Below are 21479 nucleotides of genomic sequence, written 5' to 3'. Positions count from 1 at the left end.
AAACAGGGTAGTGTAAGCGGTTTGAGAGGTGCACCCATAAGGAAAGGGATACAATGGCACCATAATGACACAGCTGCTAGAAATAGTACCGGAATACACAATGAGAATAGTTCAATACGATAGTGGGAAACGGAGTAACAGAGTCTGAAGGGGCCATAGGTGGTCAATAACTTGGGTAGTCCTTTTGAAGTTATTGTTTTAAAAAATGGACACTAGGTCATTTCTTTCAAAAAAAACACTAAAAATTAAAAGGATGTGCATTGAAGACACAAAGTTTCGAGAATATACAGCATATACTATTGTGTACCTGAAGCAGATAACCAGGCTATTTTTAAGAACCACTGGGATGAGACTTTGGGATGGCTAAGCTATTAGGTCACTAAACAAGGCTGATGGCCTCAATGGCCCCCCACTACATTTAACATATCATGCTCTAATGGAATGACAAGTGTAAAATTCTTATGTTGTATGTTGACAAAGGAAATGGGGAATGTTTTCATTTAAAATAACGCCATGTGAGTTCCGTGTGGCATACAGGGGCTGCCCTTCCTTCTTACTACTCAAAAACGTTGACTTAATCACAGAAGCAAAATATTTGGCTTCCTCCTACACATAAATGCATACACACATTGGAATCCTTCATTACTGCACATGAAGGTGATGAAACCAACACAGATATACCATAACATCTAAGGATTGGGAAAGACTGGATGGAGTTTATTTAGGCTTCCAAACAATAAAACTGAATATACATAGGAAATAAAAATGAGCACAATCTGCTGTACATTGCCATAAAATCTTTTAAAAATAAAAACAGTTTCTACATAACATACATACATCAGAGCAAAAAATAAAACCAACAAATGGCCCAAATGCAATCATCTGAACCTGGCTTTTCCTGAAGGACACATCACCTGGCTTATGTTCAGTCTCAGACATTCCAATTTTCAAATGCATATTTTTTTATTACCTTTTATGACCCTACTGATTTAATAATAAGCAGCAGCTGTACAGTCCACTGACCTTGGACTTGCATCAAGCAATCTTTCTATGTTCTTCCTCCCTCTTTCCACCACACCCATACCATACTACTCGAAGCCTTGCTTGGTCAGGTTAAACGTCCTTTAGCCCAATTTCTCCATGCTGTAAATAATGATGAAGGCTAGGATAGCCAGGCCTATAGACACCATCTTCAGTCTTGAATCCTCCCATTGCCACAGAGTCTGCAGGATGCCAGATGTACTGTGGGCGTCCTTGGACTTCACTCCATCTTCTTCCACGGCAGGGAACTCCTTAACAAAATAAATTAACAGTTGTGAATGAGGTTCTGAACATAAACACCAAAACACATCTTGACGCTGTGCAGAGGAGTGCATCCCAGAACATAACAAGATATCCTACTCCAACAGACTCGGAGAACTAAACCTGTCCAGCCTCAAGCAGAGGAGAACGCGTGGGGACCCAATCCAAAATTCTCAAAGGCACAATAAAGCAGATCCACCAGAATTATTTCAACTTAAGCGCTAATCACACATTCGAAGACACCAGTGGAAATTAACAGGATGTGCATTTAGGACAAAACTCAGGATCACTTCTTTAAGCAAAGAGTTGTGGGAATCTGGAACAAACTACAGAGACATGCAGCTGAAGCAGAAAGCTTGGTAACCTTTAAGAAGAATCTGGACGAGATATTAGAACAGCTTAGCTATTAGCTAAACAAACTACCTTAAAGGATTGAATGATTATCTTCTGTTTTGTCAAACGTTTTATGTTCTTTTGTTGTAAAACATCAGATGTGGCAGCCAAATGCCTTTGATGCCAGTGTCCTCTCAAAGATTAACTAGTTTTGGCTCTGGCTTGGCACAGTGGGTAGCACTGCCGCCTTGCAGTTAGTTCACTTCCTGGGTCCTCCCTGCGTGGAGTTTGCATGTTCTCCCTGTGTCTGTGTGGGTTTCCTCCGGGTACTCCAGTTTCCTCCCACAGTCCAAAGACATGCAGGTTAGGTACACTGGCAATTCTAAATTGTCCCTAGTGTGTGCTTGGCATGTGTGTATGTGTGTGTGCCCTGCGGTGGGCTGGCGCCCTTGCCCAGGGTTTGTTTCCTGCCTTGCGTCCTGTGTTGGCTGGGACTGGCTCCAGCAGACCCCCGTGACCCTGTAGTTGGGATATAGCAGGTTGGATAATGGATGGATGGATAGCTCTGGCTTTGGTCTTACTTCTAAACGCTATTTTTTTTTTAGTATTAGCACTGTGCCACAATGCCACTCCTTGAACAGAAGCAATATAATATTCTCAACCCTTCTCATCTCAGTTCAGAGATAGCAGCACTGAGTCAGGGCAGGATGCCAGTCCATCACAAGGCTCATTCATACGCTATAGAATTTAAAGTCATCATTTCCCCTAATCAGAATATTATTGGTGATGTGAGAGGGAAAACTGGAAATCCCCGAGAAAGACGCACACCGACACAGGGAGAATATTCAATGTCCTGGTACAGGATTCAAACCCAAGATGCAGGATCTAAATGGCAGCAGTGTGAGCAACTGCCCCACTATTTTGCCTCCCTGAAGAAATTCTCTTATTTTTAATCACATATTTCACCTATGCATGTTAAGTAGCTGCATCAGGAAATTCACAATTACACCTACCTGAGCTAACTGTTCTTACTGTTTATTGATACTGGATAGTGGGGGCTGAAGCCTTTCCCAGTTGCACTGGATGCAAACCAGGTGTTCTACATTTACTGCCATTTGTAGATCTTCAGAGGGAATCAATTAAAGCCTCTAAGCCATTGATACTGGGATTTAAAATCCTTAATGCGGCATCCTGAGCCTGTGGTCCTTCACACACATTAGCCTGCTTGATGTTTTGTCACAATTTAATAAAAAAAATAATGCTTTTCTTTTTCAATTTTTGATTAAGTCTTTCCCCGCCTTTTATTAATTATCTGTTTGTAATGTTATCATACACCACCATTTTTTAACAAAATTTCTATGATGGTGTTACCTATGCAATGTGTATGAGTGACATGTTGGGTATCTTTAAAAGGGCAAATCGCATACTCAGAAAGTGGCTTCTAACAAACCAGCACAAGACAGTTTCTGGAGTGTTTTTGTGTTATCAAGGCTTGATTTGCAGTGTGGCGGACGCCTCTTCCTTGTATGTTCTGGGGGAACAAGCACGGACAGAGCATTACCTCCCCCGGAACACTAGATGTCAGTCCAGCCCCCCGGGCGGTAGCGGTACATCAGACTCCCGCAGGGCTTCATGGGAGATGGAGTTGGATACAGCCAAGTTGGGATCTGGGGGCACTGCAGCTGTTCCTGAACCCGTGTGGGCAGTTCTTCAGCCACACCCGGAAGTGCAGCCAGAAATGGGGCAATAAGTACCTGGAGCACTTCCAGGCCAACAGAGACTTCTCAGTGAGCCAGAGTCGGGAAAAGGGAGACAAAGCTTGCTGAGAGGAGTGGAGGAGAAGAGAGATGAGAGATAAAGTATTTTGTGTAATGGTTGTGCTTACTGGGACTGTGTTGTGCCTGTGGGAAACAGGGAAGACAGTTAACACTAGAATTAACCTCTGTTATAGCGCGTCTATGTGAAAACAGTAGTGTCAAATGCGTTCGGTATGGAGTTGGGATCGTGAACGCAGCCGAGAGAATAAAACTGAACAAAAAAAACAAACCTAACCTTTACGAGTATCATATATTACACCGGCTGTTAGACTGAAATCAAATGTATGTTTTTATTCTAAAATAGTAAGAATACGAGCAGCTCACTTTTCAAATCGGACTCGTCTGGGATCGAACCCGTGAAGTTTTGATTACCAGTCAACAGCTGACACTGTTGCCCCACCGAAACAGTCATAGCAAAAGCATGTGAATGTCGCACCGTAACGCGGGTTCTTTTTCTGCAGTTATAGTTTTGAATGGAAGCGCACTTGTTCTGTTATATTTGTACCTTTTGTGAAACTGTTTCTTTGATATTTGGAATTCAGGTTTCACACTTTTTAAACTTCATGTCTACATTTTGTCCATTATTACTAAAATATGAAAAACACGTTTCTGTTTTAACGATGTGCTTACATAGATTGTTGTAGACACGGCACACACATGAAATGCAAGTGTTCCAAATAACGATGTAGTATTTATAAAGGGTGTCATTTTGCTTGACTTAAACAGACTTGAGCTAAGAAAACTGTGTGCCGGTGGGGGATGTGATAGCAGACTGCTTGCTGCTTATCAAAACATTTAAAGGACAAAAGCTGCTGATGGAGAGGTGTGAAGCGTTTTAAGGTTGACGGATCTACGAGTTTTTTCGTAGGCTCTGGTAATTCTAGTGTTAAAGAAAAACAAAATAAAACATTTGTGTTTTATCAGTGTGCCTCCTGCATCTGTCTATGTTGGGTTGGGTGGCTGCTACACCCTCTATCTTTGTCACAGCAGTTTTTTTTTCCTTTTATAAATAATCCCAACCTGGTCCAGAATGCTCTTTTGTCTCACTCATTCTTAACAACTGATATGAAAAATTGAAAAGATCATAAAGTATGTGTTCTCCACAACTTGCTGTATGCATACAACAAAGTATTCCAAATGTGACCTGTATTCCAGCACCAAGCTTTTTTTTGTAATGTGGCCAACTGCCATCCTAATTCTTGCATGTGTACTGACTGCTGCTCTCACTCGACTTTATATGCTGACATAATTTTGGTCGTGTGGCTGCTGGTAGCTTTCCTAACCTGCTGAAAAGCTGATAAAGATAGAAGACAGTTGCAAGAGAAATACAAGGCAGAATATAAAGTTGTGACAAGTAGAGAGGCACCTGTGTCTTGTTTGTAAAGATAATGTAGCAGTAGTTGACCGTTTAGATATTTTGGTCCACATTAGGTATATAAAATGTTATTTTTGTCCCACAGTAAAATTGAACTTGACACCCACGCTTTACGTGTTGGATCACCGTTTGCCCGGATACTCTTCCAGAGCCTCTTCTCTATGGGTGACTGTGCCAGCTGTACAATATTCCAGGTGGCATAGCTTTCAGATTGAGGTTCAGGTTCATCTCTCCCAAGCCACAGTGCCAAGTAGGCAATGATCTGAAGTAGCATGCAGTAAGTACATTTTTATTCTGAACAATAGAAAAGATATTTGCAAAATGTTCAGTGGAACTTTGCAATTACAGCTCATCCTTTCAACAATAAATCCCAAGATCGAAGAGACCCTCAAAGGCAAGACTTTTATTTTAAAGCAGCTTTTCATTTTTCAAGCGTATGCTGCATCTCCAAGACATGCTGGCCTTCTGCCTTGAGAGCCTCAGACTTGGGGCTTGCTATCCAGCTTTTCCATCCTTTATAGCTGCTGCCTTTTATCCTCGAGCACACATTTCTTGAACTTCATTACAGTCTGTTCCTAGCATAATTGATAGAGCTTGGAAGCACTGCTTTGAGCTCGATTTCACCCTGTTTCTGTTTTATATGGTAAGAAGACAGGCTCGATCGTAACACTTGTCTTGATCACACATATCAAAGAAATTCCTGCAGAATCTGCTTTTATGCCCTGCAAATGTGAAATGACCCAAGCTGGCAGCTTCATCGTTTATCTGGTTAAAAAGAAAAGAAAAGGACTCTGCAATACAGAATTATAGTTCTTACCTACAGTAGCTCTTGGTACCTGCTTTAACCTTTTATCATGCATCACACATAAATGTAACTATACAGATCTCATGGAACACACAGCCATGGCTTTGGTCTCGCCTGCATCTCCAACCATGCCTTACAGGGTGGGTGCCACATTTTAGCCCTAAGGCTTGACTTTTCCATGCATAAAGGCAATTTAAACCTGCAGATGGATCAGATTGTTAACTGACCACAGTCAGATATCTGTTCAGTTTGATTTACTTGAATTTTTCTAACTACTGTACATATTGACTTTGCTGCTGATACACAAATCCAAGGTATGCAAAGAACAGACACGTCTAAGACACTAGTGTTGCACACCCAGGGCTGCTCTTTGCAATTTTGCGCATGTTTGCTATTTCTTATACACATTGAGTATTCCTAACCCGAACGATTTGGATATTTTCAGATTTTGGAATATTTGCACATACATAATTAAATATCTTGGGGGCACTCTTGATCAAGTACAGAAACACAGCAAATGACTCACACATATCATACCAAGCAGTTATTATAGCATGTGTTGAGGTGACAAACATTAAACCTGAGAAGTGATGAATATGATGCACAGGGCGTATTTTAGTTCCCTTTAAAGAGGGCCAATGCTGCATATTTGCACTGAAGACCTTTCTTGGTCTTTCGTCCATTTATATCTGTTGTCACTTCTCAGGGAGTTGCCCGACCGGTTCTGAAATATCTCAGCCAACCTTCACTCCATTGTGCCCGCTATGATGGGAGTTATTCGCTGTGATAGACGTCTGCACAGTCGAGATGCCTGGGACGTGGAAGGACCGGGAGAGCGCCAATACCTAAACCGGGACATGAGAGAGCTACCGCCCTGGGGTGCAGAGGAGCCACAACATCGGAGCTGGGAACCTCCACCCTGTTGGGGCACTTGGCCACTGCCAGGGGACACCCAAATGTTCCAGGCAACATGGACTGCTGCCCTTCTGCCACAACAGGACGTGCTACTAAGCCCGAAGACAGATACACCTGATGTGCTTCCGGGTGCTCGTGCAGAACTTCCACCACACCTGAAGCACATCCAGGTACAGTATAAAAGGGGCCGCCTCCCTCCATTCAGAGAGCCGGAGTTGGGAGGTAGCGTGACGGAGCTTGACAAGAAAGGAGTGGAGGTGGCAGGACTGTGACTGATTGGTGCATTGTGCTGCACTGGGAGGATGGAAACACAATCAAAGGGTGCGTTTCGGACATAGTTGTTTTAGCGTCTGTTCGTGGTCGAGGCCGGTCTTCACATCGCTGACCAATGAGTCGCTACATTCAGTGTTTGTACTGTGACGCGTGAGTCACTGCCTTGCACCCAAGAGAAGACGCCGAGTCCACAAGCTTCAGGAAAAACAACTTTATTTATTTTCAAAACAGGCACAGTCAGAGTCTTTTTTCGAATAGGAGCTACCACTTTAATACACACAGATCTATAATATGTGTGATAAGCAGTAATGGTGCCATGTTAGTGGCCAGGTTAGACTGTTCCCCTGTATCAACCATTGGCTACTGGCATGTTACGTGGTGAGGCTGCGAACCTGCGATTGCCTTGGCGATGGACAAGCAGTCCCGGCCTGCATTGATTAAGTTTTGGTACACCCTGTAGCTAGAGGAGTTTCGGGATCTCAAAAAATAAAAATTGCACTTTGAGTTGAAAAACAAGAACTACATTCAAGATTAGGCTGCCATATTTCCTAGAAAGGCTGGGTTTATATCGATTAAATAGATTTGTTTATTCCCCAATTGCTGGTAATAAAGCACATATCTAAGCCACTGTCAAATACAGGGTGTTGTGACTTCCAACTGAGTAAAATCAGGCAGCAGCTAACAATAAAACAAAGAAGCTATGAAGCATACACACCACCATGCTAACAGCACCTACCTAGCATTTTTTTTAAAAAAAACACAAAGGAAAAGGAGGTGCCGTGTGGCCGAGATCATAAGAGCCATCCATCTTTTGTTCTGAATCAGATGAACTGGAGCTAAAAAATGAGCCCCCTTCTTGGCCGCTTACTGTGCACAAAAATGAACTTGCCTGCAGAACCAGCTGCAAAAGTCAGCTATGGCCAGAGGCCTCCAGCAATCAATGTCTCTGCCGGCACACGCTGACACCAAACAGCTGACATCCATCTATTAATGGTACAAAAGTAGTACTGAAACAAATCAATGCTTTTGGTTTCAAAGGCCGACCTAATTTCTGCCATCCCAAATAACACAGGGTGCACATAAAAATACAAAGGTGAAAGAAGAGTAAGGCAAGGGATATAGTAAAAATGTCTGTGGACTTACACTGTGAGGATTGGAAAAGAATGGGCCTAAGGATGACCAAACAAGGTTTAATAAATTATTTAAGGCCCTTCAGTCTCATTAAATGGATTACAGTTCATTCTCAGAATTATCTCACCCAGAATGACGGTGAAAGCAAGGCGTGATGTTCGCCGTGGGCAGACACTTCATTGATCCTTGTCTGTCTTTGGCCCTAGCTTCAGTCTTCGCCTCTGCGCCTCACAAGGTATGGACAAATCGAATCACAGGTTATCAATAGCTGACTGCTGAAGCAGAAGAACTTATTTGAAGCTGAGCGGCTAGGATTGCATTATCTCTGAAAGATTACGTGCACTCAAGGACATCGGCACCTTTTCATCTGTGCACAGATGATTTTAAGGAGGTACTTTGTTCTAGTGTGAGGTGGTGGTGGTTGATGATATAATATTATATGAAGATCCTGTACTGTATACACAGAATAGGAGCAGTGGAGGGTTCGGAGTCAGAGGTGATACAGATTTAATGACTGAAAAGTACAACACTACCTTAAAACTTGCGTCTTCCTTAATTGAAGTAACTACCTAAACTCAAAGTAGAAATTATCAGTTAAATTAGTTAAAGTGATACCATTTTCCCACATTTCACTGTTACAGCTTAGAAACACGTTCTATTTGAAACGCCCACTGCGGTTTGGTTTTGAGTAAACATTGAGGTGTTGTGTTGCAAGTTAAATCGCTCATACAAGAAAAACTTTTATTGTCTCTGAACATAATGACTCCATGAACCTATTTAGCCAACATAAAAACAGCTCACACTTTAAAATCAGGTTTCACTACAGGTTTGATATATATGTGTGATGGACTCCTCCAGACGGCCAATCACATGGCCACGGGTCGTTATATAGTATGCATTCATGTGCAAGACGTTTAGTCATTGTTTGACCACAAACTGGAATGGACAGGTCGATTAATCTAAGCAGCACTGACTGCTTTATGACTTTTCAGACCTGATGAGGTGTTTACAGCATCTTAGCAACAGCTTTGATTTTTACACACTATAGTCTTTATAGAGTTCACAGAGAATGGAAACAAAACTTGCTGGTTCTGTGGGTGAAAATGACCTGTTAATGGGAAAAGTCAGAGAGAATGGACACAGACATTCAAGTAACAGCTCTTTACAACAGAGGTGTGTAGACAGGCGTCTCAGAAAACACAATACGTTGGACACAGAAGCAGAGGGAACTAAAGAAGACGACCATGCCAGGTTGCAGTCCTCTTGGGAAAAGAAGAGGAAGACGAGGGTACAGTGATACATGATACACGAAAGTGCATGACTGAATGACTGGAAGAATGCAGCCTTATCTGGCAAATTGCAATTTTGGTTGTGACTTTCATATTATAGGTCAGAAGACAATGACCCAGATTTGGTTCAAGGTAACAGAAAGGCTACAGTAACTCAGATAACCACCCTGTACAACTGTGTGGTGAAAAACAACTCAAAATGCACAACATGTTGAACCTTGAAGCTAATGAGCTTCAACAGTAGAAGACTGCGTCAGGTTTTACTCCTTTTAGGCAAGAATATAAAACCTAGGCTACAGTGAGCACACCCAAATTGGACAGCTGAAGACTGAATAAACCTAGCCTGGTCTGATGAATTTAGATTTTCTTCAGAGGCATACGGATGGTACGATCAGAATTTGGCGCCAATAGCATTAATCCAAGCATCCAACCTGCCTTGTGTCAACAGTCCAGGCTGGTGGTGGTAGTTTAATGGTGTGGGGAATGTTTCCTTGTCCCACATTGGGCTGTTTAATACCAATCAATCATTGCTTGAAAGCCAGAGTTTATTTAAACATTGTTGCTGACCATGTGCTTTCCCTTGTTGGCCTTAATTTATTAATTTTCTATTGGCTACTTCCAGCACGATAATGTACCCAGCATGTGCCACACCAAAATTCATCTCAAACTAGTTTCACGAACATGAAAATGAGTTCTGTGTTCTCAGTGGCTTTCTCAGTCACCGCATCTGACTCTAATAGAACACCTCTAGGATGTGGTTGAATGGGAGATGAACATCATGAATGTGAAGCTGAGATGTCTACAGAAACAGCATGATTCAATCATGTCAACAAGGACCCAAATTGCAAAGGAGTATTTCCAAAATCTTGTGGAATTCAAACCATGAAGAACTGAGGCCGTTTTAGGGGCAAAAGGAGGCCCCACCCAGTATTATATTAGTATAATGTACCTGATATGCAGCTCAGTGAGTGTGTATGTATGATGCTGACCTTGTGGATCTGTGGATAATGCTCATCTCCTTATTCCTGTGCTAAAGCTAACCTGGCCCAGCATTACTGAATGTGCCATACCATCCACGGTTATGAGCCTCTGATCTCACATGTCTTTAAATAGTGGGGGGAAAAAAATGTAGCTTTAAAAAATAATACACCAAGGGTGACATCCATCTTGATAGAAACATTTCCCCCTCTTATGCACACTCATTACATTGCACAGACTTGCCAAAGGGATTTTGGTTGTTTGTTTAAGAATCTTGAGTTTAGTTCATTTAAATTACGTGGGCGATGAGTGTAGACAATGAATTTTAAATAGCTGCCCCCATTTTGAAAGAAAAAAAATACATTTAAGACTGCTATCTTTCTCTTCAAAGTTTCTTGTCCATCTGTTACTGGCATGAACAGTGGAATCAGGTTAAGATGGTTAATCAAACATGGTACTCAAAGCAGCGAGTAATGCAAAAATAAATGTTGTGTATAGTTATTTAAAAAAAAAAAAAAAAGGCTGAACATCTCACCAAAAATAAGTGAGAGACAAAAGCAAACCATCCAACCAGTTATGAGACTGCAGGGTACTGAAGCCAAAGAAATGAATACAAAAAACCTGAGTGCACCCATGATCCAGAAATGGATTTAGTGGGGACTGGTGATGGTAAGACATTAGCAAAAAAAATGTATTTCAGAATCACGTGCTCTTAAATAAACCGCAATATGTGAAATTGAAGGCAAGGTCCCTATAAGAAGAGCATAACTGACAGAAAGAGCATCAGTACTTGTAGGATACAAATTCCAAAACTGTACTGAGTACATCAGACCACCACTCTATGGTTACTAAACCTGCCACTCGGGCAGATTCACCATTCTCAGCACATGGGGCACTTGCCTTTCAAAAAGCAAAGGATAAAAGGGTGAATTTGTTTACGTGGGAAATGCTGAGCACTTCAGCGAGTCCACATTATCATTTAACATATTTTAATACAATATATTAAGACATAATAGTATAAAAAATGGCAACAGCTCAAAGGCCAGACAAATTTGGCCTGTAGTTATCTTTTCATGGTTTTAATGCCGTGTATTGTCAGCCCACATTTTCACTTGATGAAGATGTGAGGTCTCTGTGACATTACTGCCCGTTACCTCCTTTCACCTCCATTCCCTTTGGACAGCAGGGACGTGATCCTCAGTTGTGCCTGCCTTTTTCTTCAGACACTAACCATGTGGCCATGACACTATCTAACCTCTCATTGCAAAGATGAATGAAGAGGTGAAGCGGTGCAGGGGAATTCATCTACCGTAGGAATTAAAAGCAATCACTAGCACCTCAGAAGAGTGGATTTCTGAGTCTGATAATGTAGTGCGCAGGTCATCAAATTGCCACATATCTTCTAAATATCTCTGAACGTGGCTTCAAGGAAGTAGGAAACTGCTTTAATTATCTGAAGTGGGGTGGATACGTTAATAAGTATGAGCGTGATTGTTATGGATTGCAGCCAAATAAATCCACGTGTGCATGCTCCGAACTCGGCCGCATCACACAGCCACATGCGTAGGCATACCTCATCGTTTATGAAGAATGCCAAACAAAGACTCAATATCATTAACCACTGATTAATAAATAAACAAGGCCCTAGTGCACAATTGGAACACGGGCAATATTTCTTGAGAAAATGAATGACAGAAAGGAAAACACAAAAAGCACAATAAAAGAAGTTTAGAAAGAGTGAATAAGACACTTGAATGGTGAAAAAAATAAAGACTGGCTGACTTAAAGTTGGTGGAGACATGAAGGCACAGTGATTAACCACAGCTGCCACATACTGATGCATCCAGAAACTGGGTTTAAAACCCAGGCCAGTCGATGTCTTTGGGAGTTTGCACATTTTACAGGGGTCCGTCTGAACTTCTCCAAGTATTTAAGTTTTACTCCCACTTCCCAAAGACAGTCAGTTAATGGATTCCAGAAACAGCAGGCAAGATGGAGTGAAGATTGGCTGAGACACTGTTGACCTGAACCATAAACAGTTGATATCAACTGACAAAAAAAAAAAAGTTGTTCAGTGTAAGTACACAGCGTTGGCCCCCTTAAAAGAAACAAAAATACAACCACTGCATCATATTAATTGTTTTTGAGGTGTAATGTGTTTGCCATTCTAATAACAGGTTGACGAAAAGAATTATTATACACGTGAATCGTCATTTAGGCGGTATGGCTACAGTTCCCTGTTTGATAAAGGGTGTCTTAAATTCCCAGTTCTCTGAAATGTTGCATATGCATGGGTCAGAGTTGCCGTAAAAATACTGAATATACTTGTGTTTAAGTTCTCCCGTGGATAAGTCGGGGCTTGATTTTACCATATAATTTCTGGTATTTTATAATGTCGTTGTATGAGTTAAATGCGGAAAACTCACACTATTGTTCCAAGAGATTAAGATATGCTAATGCCCACCTGATTGAATAACCATGGAGCACACGGCCTTTTTTTTTTTTATGCATTGTGCCTATGTGACCACACGGTAATATCCGAACTATTCCAAAGCGATGTTTGCACTGTTTTGCGTTTTTTGTATCTTACACCCTCATAAACACTTTTATCGTAAGAGCATCTCTTATCTACGATATAGCGTTCGATCAGAAGAAAATATGAAGCTAGCTTTAAATTAAAAGTCATTGAAGTGGCAAAAGAAATTGGTAACTGCGTTGCTGCAACAAAATTCTGTGTGTCTGAGAAACTAATGTGAGATTGGAAGAGGCAAGAAGATGAAAAAAAAAAAAAAAATACAGCGTAGTACTTTTGAACGGGCGTATAAGTCGGGATCTGATTTTATGATCAACTTTTCGGGTTTCAAGACCCGAGTTAAACGAGAGTATATACGGTACACACATTTCCCTGTCAAGTTTTCTTTTATAAATCCTGACGTTTATGTGTGAAATTCGGACCAAAGCTTTATAAATGAGACCCCAACGTGGTTTACTGCCTTCATCTCATTCTTTTCTAGTATACTTCACTTAATACAATCTCACTTGTGTTCAGAAATCGGTACCTACAGTGCACGAACAGCAAAATGGTAAACCTAACAAAAATGTATACCTGACCAGCCAGTAAAGCAGAGCAGTTTAAAAGTGATTTACCTAAACAGCATTAAGCCTAAAAAGTCCATTATCATTATACTTGAGATATAGCCAGTTTATAACAGAAGTGATGAAAACAAAAAAAATCCCATTAATAAAGAAAATAAAATTCTGGAGGATCCATGGTCAGTTTAACAGAAATAAAATGTCAAACTCACAGTTCTGAAGACTTAGGCCAAAATGATCTTGTGCCAATTGTTACTGGGATAAGCTCTAAACCCATAATAGCCAGCCATAAAAATGCTTTGTTCAATTCCAAAAAAAACTAGGACAGTAAGGGAAATGCTAATAAAAACAAAAAGGAGTGATGTGTAAATTTAAGAAGTATTAAAAATAAGGTATTTCATGTGCAAGTACCACCCATCTCAATTATGATTCTTGTTTACTTCTCTTGTGAGCCTTTCAAGTTCACAAAGAATCATTACAACAAACGAGAACTGTGTCACTGATGATTCTCTCGTACATCCTGTAAGTGCAATGCAGTAACAAAACATTTACATTAGAATGCATTAATTGCTTGTTTTGTACAATTTGTTTCTGGACTTATTTTAAAGAGAATCTTAAGTTTAATATTTAACTAATATGCTTCTATCACTTTATACATTCAACAAGCTAGTCTCATAAAATTAAACCTTATAAAAATACTATTCTACAGGTTGGTCCAGATCTAATTATGCAGATCCGTATCGTCTGGATGACTTTGATTTATGCAGGGACGATTCTAGTTCGGCGCAAAGAGGATTCTTCATGTCATCAGTTCGCACACTTTCAATGATCCGGGATTTGTCGAGTGATTTTCTATGTAATACACTTAATAAGTTATAGCGTAATGAAAATTGCATAATTAGATCTGGACCACCCTATACTTTCTAGCAATTACTTGTTTTTAACACACTAAAAGTTTAACACACTTTTTTTTTTTTTTGATGCAGCTCCTTGACTGCATCCAGCATGTCATTCACTGGTTCTTTCAAGTTCGAACCAAATCATTATCCAAGAATGAGGTGCACAATTCTCACGCACTTTGATTTGCAAACTAAATCATCACCCGAGAGCAAGGCACACAATTCTTGTTCATTTGATTAATATAATCTTATTTTAATTATGTTGTCATGCTTTGTGCTTTCAACAGGACAGAGTCGTAGGATATGAATTATCAGCATGTTAAACACAATTTAATGTATAAAATTTTGTAGGAGTTGATGATAATTTGCAATGCAATGTGTTATTTATTTGAGGGATCCTATTAATGAATCAAATTCATCGATTCACTTAAATAGGTAGTTTGAAAGAATCAAATCAGTACAGTGAACTAAACTAAATGGTGCAATTTATATAAGGTCACCGTGAAAATACAGTGAAGTTAATATGGTGGGCACAAGATACCCCACAGCAAGGTGGCAGTCCTAGTTATGCTCACAGTCCTATCAGCGGTTTCAAAGATCTTCAGAAGTAAACCACAGACAGTCTGATCTGACAGAGGTGTTGTCAAAGGTGGACTTCTTAAAATTAGTAGCATTCTGAGGTGAGAAGAACTGAGTAAAAGTGCTGCTCATGCGCACAAAGTATTTAGGAAAGTTTACAGTGAAAAAAAACTATAGCAGAGAAGCAAGGCGTATTTCAGGTTGGATAAAGAACATACCTTTTCCACCTTTGTGAGTGCTTTCATTAAAACCAATATGGCGTATCCTTATTTAATCTTAAAGGAATCTCTCTGGCACAAAAGGCAACAGTCTACACAGTTCTCATGATGGCCTGTATGACATATAGAGGTTATTCAAGCACCACTTTACAGAGGTCAAGTAGATCACATGCACCAAAATTAAATATCTTTATTAAGAATGGAGTTGAAACTGGACCAATCTTTCCTTCCCTTAACTTCAGTCCACTACAAGACAGCATATAACCCCATCGCAAACCACAACCTCGGACAATGGAGAATGAGAATTGAGGGGATAGCAGTTCAGTCTGGATAACCCTCAACATGTTTATCCAGTTGCTGTTGTGGTGTACCATCCATGTTGGATATCAGTAGTTGACACACTAAAGTACAAAACATATAAATTAACATCACAAAGCATGCAGGGTGGTGGCGGAGAGAGGCAACACAAGCAGCTTTCAAAATGTGAATTCTAGGAACCAGTCAAGCATAAAACGGATAAAGGATTTGGGGGGAAGATATATTGATATCACCCAAGGCTGTCAATTACATACAGTTAACCTCAGCAATAAATGCGTTAATTATTATGGAGATTGATTTTTTTAAATGTACGTTAATCATGCTAGCTGGGCCATCCAGGCATGTTCAGCAGGTGAAATTAATTCATCTCGATTCATTTCTGCCACTCATTTTTCATTTCAGGGAAACTAAAGTAATTTAAAGTTAATAATAAATTAGTTGGTGAAATGAGTGAAACACAAGAGGTGAATGCACACTCAAAGTTTCATCTATAGCTGAGGGCCTATTGTTTATGAAAGCAAAATTTCACTAAATCTGCTTAATGGTAGCCCAGCAAATCAGAAACAAAAAAAATAAGCAAAAAACATAACAATTATATGCCATTCATTCCAACAAGCCAACCAATTCTATTCAACAAGATTCTCTAAAAGAACATCAGGTCAACTTTTGAATGCATCAGGTGGAATAGTCTAATTCTAAGAGGAGAGATGGGACAACATGTACTTTCATTTCACTGCTGTGATGTAGTGCTTGTTCAGATTGAGTGGAGATCACACAAATAACCCATTAAAGACAGTTTGCAGACTTGTCTTAAAGTAGTTTGGGGGGAGGTCATCTTGACAAAAGGGTCTTACTGTACAGATATCAGGACTGACTGACTGACTGACTGACTTTTTTTATTAATCCCAAGGGGAAACTCATATAATCCAGCAGCAGTATACTGATATCCTTATCAGCTGCACAGTGTAAACAAGGCATTTTCCGAGCAAAACAGCTAAAATCAAAACTGTGTAATTCATTTATTGTCTCAGGATTGGAGGATTTATTCAGGATCATCTCAGAATGTCCTTCACTTAAACAGTTTAAATCGAAGTCCCATGAGTGGCACAGGCTCATCCCAAACCCTAAGGGATCTGTAACTTTCAAAGTTATCTTGTATATTTGTTTTCATACTATTGTCATTTTATGTGACGTTCTAAACCTGGCCAGCCCTAAACTCCCTGACCCCTGGTTTCCTAGTTTAAACAATCCTCAACTAAGACATTCACATAAAAGGACAGGCAGCAGTATAAATGAAATCTGGATCCAGCCCAGCTCTACCCAAGTGCCTATCCACCTTTCCAAGGAGTTCTATCTATACACTTGGAAGGCAACTCACCACATGAGACACTCGTCTCTGGAGCAAACCTGTGCCTTAATTCCGTAGGCTACTCTATCCTATTTATCACCACACAGCAATCAAAGTCACTCACCATTCCCCCACCAACTCTTGCCTGGCATTTACATCTGACCATAAACCTCTTCTCTGATCTGGAGTCTCCTCTAATGCACACTTGGGGAGGAACTGCCAGTTCTCTGCTTACACGTAGGCTAGTCACCTCCTTTTCATGTTCACAGACCCTGAGCTCAAGATACTGGATCAGTTGAAATCTCCTGCAGATATACGGCCTCCTGGAAGATGACCTCGCCAAAACCAACTTTTAACAAAGTACAGAATGATACAGGACTTGCATTGTATATGCATCATAATTATTAGTAAAGTTTAACAAAGTAGAACAGCTGTTTATTACTTATTGACTTTCTCTAAGCTCCTGTGTTAATGATTAAATATACTCTCACTTCTACATGCTTTCTTCCCTCTTCTACTTAAATATTCCATTCAAAAAGTACATTTTTACATGTTTCTTACCCCTTATAGTTCATAGTGATGACCAAGATTAAATTTTAATCTCATGTTATTATGCAGAAAGGAGATAAATAAAAATTCTGAAACAATATGTGTCGATGGGGACCAGTGTTGGACAACGGGAAACTAATAGGATGTCCATGAAAAATTTCACATTATTTGTATCGCATAATCCACATGTGACGTCATTGAGTTTATGCTCACAATGTCTCAAACACATGCATTTTAAATAATTTTACCATTATCGTGATGACATTCCTCAATCTAGGATTTGTTTTCCACATGATTGTCTGTGTTTTATCAGGTTTGTGCATGGCTATAGTTTTAAGTTTTGAATTCTGCATTATGTAAATTGTACAGCCAAGTCTCTAGTACCAGAATGCTTTCCTAAATTCAAAGAATGGTGATGTGGTAAATCTAAAGGAATTTTTTGATTACAAATTGTAACTTGCACTTAATAAAAACAGCAACAGAGTTAACCATTAAAAAGCACTTATAGATAAATGCCTGGAAGCTCTAATTGATATTTGAGTGGACATGTAGTTGTCAAAATAAGTAATCACACCTGTGATGGATAGCTGCTTTTAAAAGATGAATGTCTGTCAACAAAAAGAGAGTTTAATATTGATTATATTGATCAAAATGTAGCAGAAAGAGTGAGCTTGTAGTCTGACATATTAAGGCAGGAACATTCAGAAGACACCTAAGAAATGTAGCTGTGCTGCCCTGGTAACCCTGAGCTCATCCAAAGGGGACGCAAGGGGTGAGTGGACTCAATCTCAAAAGAACTCCTGCAAACAAGCAAAGATAAACAGAGCACAGTGTGAAATAACCACTATTCTCAACAACAATAGGGACAAGGGTTTATCTCAGTGCAGGCCCCTTATGTGCACCAACTGCATAGTAAAAGGGGGAGTGGCTAAGAGCAAATCCAGATCAGCCATTTCATGACAGGCAGCAGGCATTATAGATTCAGTGTCCTGGGTTCAATCCTTATGCTCTTTTGCTGTCTGTGAGTAAATTTCAGGTTCTTCCAGGCCTATCCTAACTGATTTTTATCTCACATCCCAGTAATGTGCATGTTATAAAACTGTGTCACACACGTGCAATTAGGAGGCAGCTAAAGGGCTTAAGTAACTGTAATACTATGTGAGACCAGGGGGTGGCGGAGTGTGTTGACTGTCTCTCTCAGTCTCTTGCAGACAGTGCCTGGGAAATCCCATCAGGTTCCGGCACCACTGATGACATCACTCCTGGTTCTAGCGCCACTGATGACATCACTCCTGGTTCTAGCGCCACTGATGACATCACTTCCAATTCCTTTTGGGGGGGTGGGGGGTGTAAGATGATGGATGGATGTTCCGGCATGGCTGACATAATTTCCTCTTCTAGCCCTTAAAACTGCCATCTTACCTCCACTTCATCAGTTCTGTTTTGGACTCTGTCTAGTAAACAGCTCACTTGGTCAATTTGTTACAGCTGACTATACTAAATTGTCATTGTTAAGGATGTATGTGAAAGGACACTGCAATGGACTGGTGCCCCCATCTAAGTATGGTTGTGAATTTGCCCGATTTTGCCATGACAGGCATTGTGCCTTTGTGACCCCAAGGATCCATTATCAAATTCCCTTATTTTAGTTTATGGCTAAGGGGCCAGAGATTATATGAGAATTGGTTGCAATAGTATTGTCACTCTTACTTGCATATTCAGCCAACATGCACCACGTCACCTCTCTCTAGAATCATAATTAGTAAGAATATTTTAAAATATATGTGTAATGAGGAGAACAGACTAATTTATGTTACATTTATTGAGCAGACACTTTCAGCCAATGATATTTACAAATCATGAGCACAGACTGCAATGTTTCCACATTTCCACTGGCAGGTACACGGATACATGGAAGGTTATACAGCAAATCTATGCCAGAGATTAAACCAGCATCCCAGGTAAACAGTTTAATATATTCCACTGTTTCTATGCAATTTAGAATTAGTCAGTAATAGGAACTGCAAAAACATTATCCTCACCATAACATTTTCTGTTATTAATGTGCTTAGACATAAATACTGGACAATCTAAACATCTGTGCCAGATGTAAAGCTTTTTCACCCTTTTATAAGATCTGTAATGCATTTCTGATTTGTCTAAAATGTCTTCATTGTATAAGATCTCTCTCAATTAAGAGTCTGAAACAGATAAACCTGAAAAAATTCAAGGGGGAAGTGTGAATATTTCCTGAAGCTATTCTAAAGTGCTACTCCTCCGTGTGATGCTTTCGGCTAGTCGTGAACATCTCTCCCCACAGGCATCTTGACAAAGTCAAGCCTTTAGGCAGAGCGAAAAAAAAAATTGGCACCTGACAGCCGCAAACGATCCTTAATCCACACCTCAAGTGGAAATACTTCAAGTAAACCAAAAATAATAATAATAAAAAAAAGGACAGAGAAAATAAAATGATCATTTTTCTTTTCACTATCCAATTACTATTCTATGTGCACAGAGCAGTAAAAGAGAGCAAATTGATAATTACATATGCAATTAATCCATTAATGCTGGGATCTTCATTAAAATTTGTGAAGGATGATGAATTAGGCAATATATTTGTGAGCGTAGCTTCAGCCCCCTTCCCCACCGTTTCAAGAAGAACAGTAAGTGTAGGCACATAAGGACATCCTAATTATTCCATAAATTAAATTAAATGTGTTACTATTTAAATAACCTCAGCACTGAAATAAATGATAGCACAGTAACCTTACCATACTTTCATAATGCACCCATTATTTTAACTCATACAGAAAACATTCTGTAATTTCATTTTTGATAAATAAGATAAAAATTCCCCATTTGTACTTAACTAAGCAGGCAGTTGCCACCAAACAGTTGCTTTACTACACAATGCAACTACTTTTGCTCTAATGACTTTCTACGTGACTTACACTGAAAGAGAAGGACATGTAACTGAACGTCCATTCGGCGATGGCCTGCATGAGTCAGTTGTCAGTTATGCTGTGTGAGCTTCAAACAAATCAGTGAAGATGCTGCCCTCTGACTGACTAACACCCAGAAATGAAATGCTGCTCTGTGATTTTTTTGATGCTTCGATATGAGAGACCCTGCTGCTAATGTAATCTTAACTTATTCACTGGTGATACCTGTTAACTGAAATTTGCATAAATGGGTGAATGGTAAATGGATTGTCTTCTGAGTCTGATTTTATTAGGCCAGTTGCTTCAGACCAACTATTAGCTACTTGCTAATGTATGTATGTATATTCTACACCTATAAGGATGCACAATGATTTATTTTATTCCTTCAGTTTTACACTGTAAATATTACACTATATAAGACTTAATGGTCACAGATGAAAATTTGTATCATTTTAGGACGTATTTTATTTTCCATCTGGGATGTAAATGTTGCTGAGAAGGGCTCAGGCTCCCTGTGATCTCTTGGATTAAGAGGGTTCAGATAATGGATGTGCACATCATTCGCTATCTTGTTGCAGAGTTTGCAATTTTGGGTTTTTCTGTAGGTAGATAACTACTTCATCATCAAATTCTTCCATGTGAAGCCTGAAAACCATGAGGACTGATTTAGAACATCAATGTTCAGTAGGGGCAGGGTGCTTTTTTGACCTTGGAACCCCTGCAGATTTTGTTTTTTGTCTCCAGCCTAACTGGAGATTTTTTTTCTGTCCTCCTGGACTAATCTTCTTTGTTTATGTTTTATATTAACTTCCTTTTTATTTAATCTTGTAAAGCACTTTGAGATACATTGTTTGTGTGAAAACACGGTATATAAATTAATTTTGTTGTTGTTCTGGTTCAATAGCATGTATAACAGTAGCGAACTAGCAAAGTAAGTTTTTAAGGTGATCGGGAGGAAAGACTTAGTCAAAGCCAAAAACAGGGGAGAAAACTGAGAAGACTGCTACACCAAAACCAAAATGAAAATGACAATCAACAATCTCAGAGTTGAGACCAGAAATGAGTAATTATTAATAGATAAATAAAAAAACACAAAAAAAGTGTAACCGTCAAAAAGGATTTTGGAATCTGCAAATTTGGATGAACATCTTTTAAGATGCCATGTTGTTTCAGGCAACTTGGGACCCAGAGGACACATCCCTTGATCATGTGGAGCCGTCTTAATGATGTGATAACCAAAATGACAGAGAAAACGATACAAAATAATTCACAATAAGACAAGTAAAAAAAAAACCTCAGAATTTTAGGCTCCACA

General features: G+C 39.7%; 1 protein-coding gene across 1 annotated transcript in view; it reads right to left on the bottom strand.

Moving 5' to 3' along the window:
• Positions 1–696: 696 nt before the first annotated feature.
• Positions 697–21479, bottom strand: part of cdkal1 (CDK5 regulatory subunit associated protein 1-like 1) — an 821501-nt gene continuing 800718 nt past the window's right edge. Inside the window, exon 15 of the mRNA XM_039736195.1 lies at positions 697–1292. Within this exon, the coding sequence (XP_039592129.1) occupies positions 1125–1292 (168 nt within the window). The 3' untranslated portion in view covers positions 697–1124. The remainder of the gene's footprint in view (positions 1293–21479) is intronic.

The sequence above is a fragment of the Polypterus senegalus genome, chromosome 15, assembly GCF_016835505.1.
Source record: "Polypterus senegalus isolate Bchr_013 chromosome 15, ASM1683550v1, whole genome shotgun sequence".
Lineage (NCBI taxonomy): Eukaryota > Metazoa > Chordata > Cladistia > Polypteriformes > Polypteridae > Polypterus > Polypterus senegalus.
This window is presented reverse-complemented; position numbering and strand designations above follow the sequence as displayed.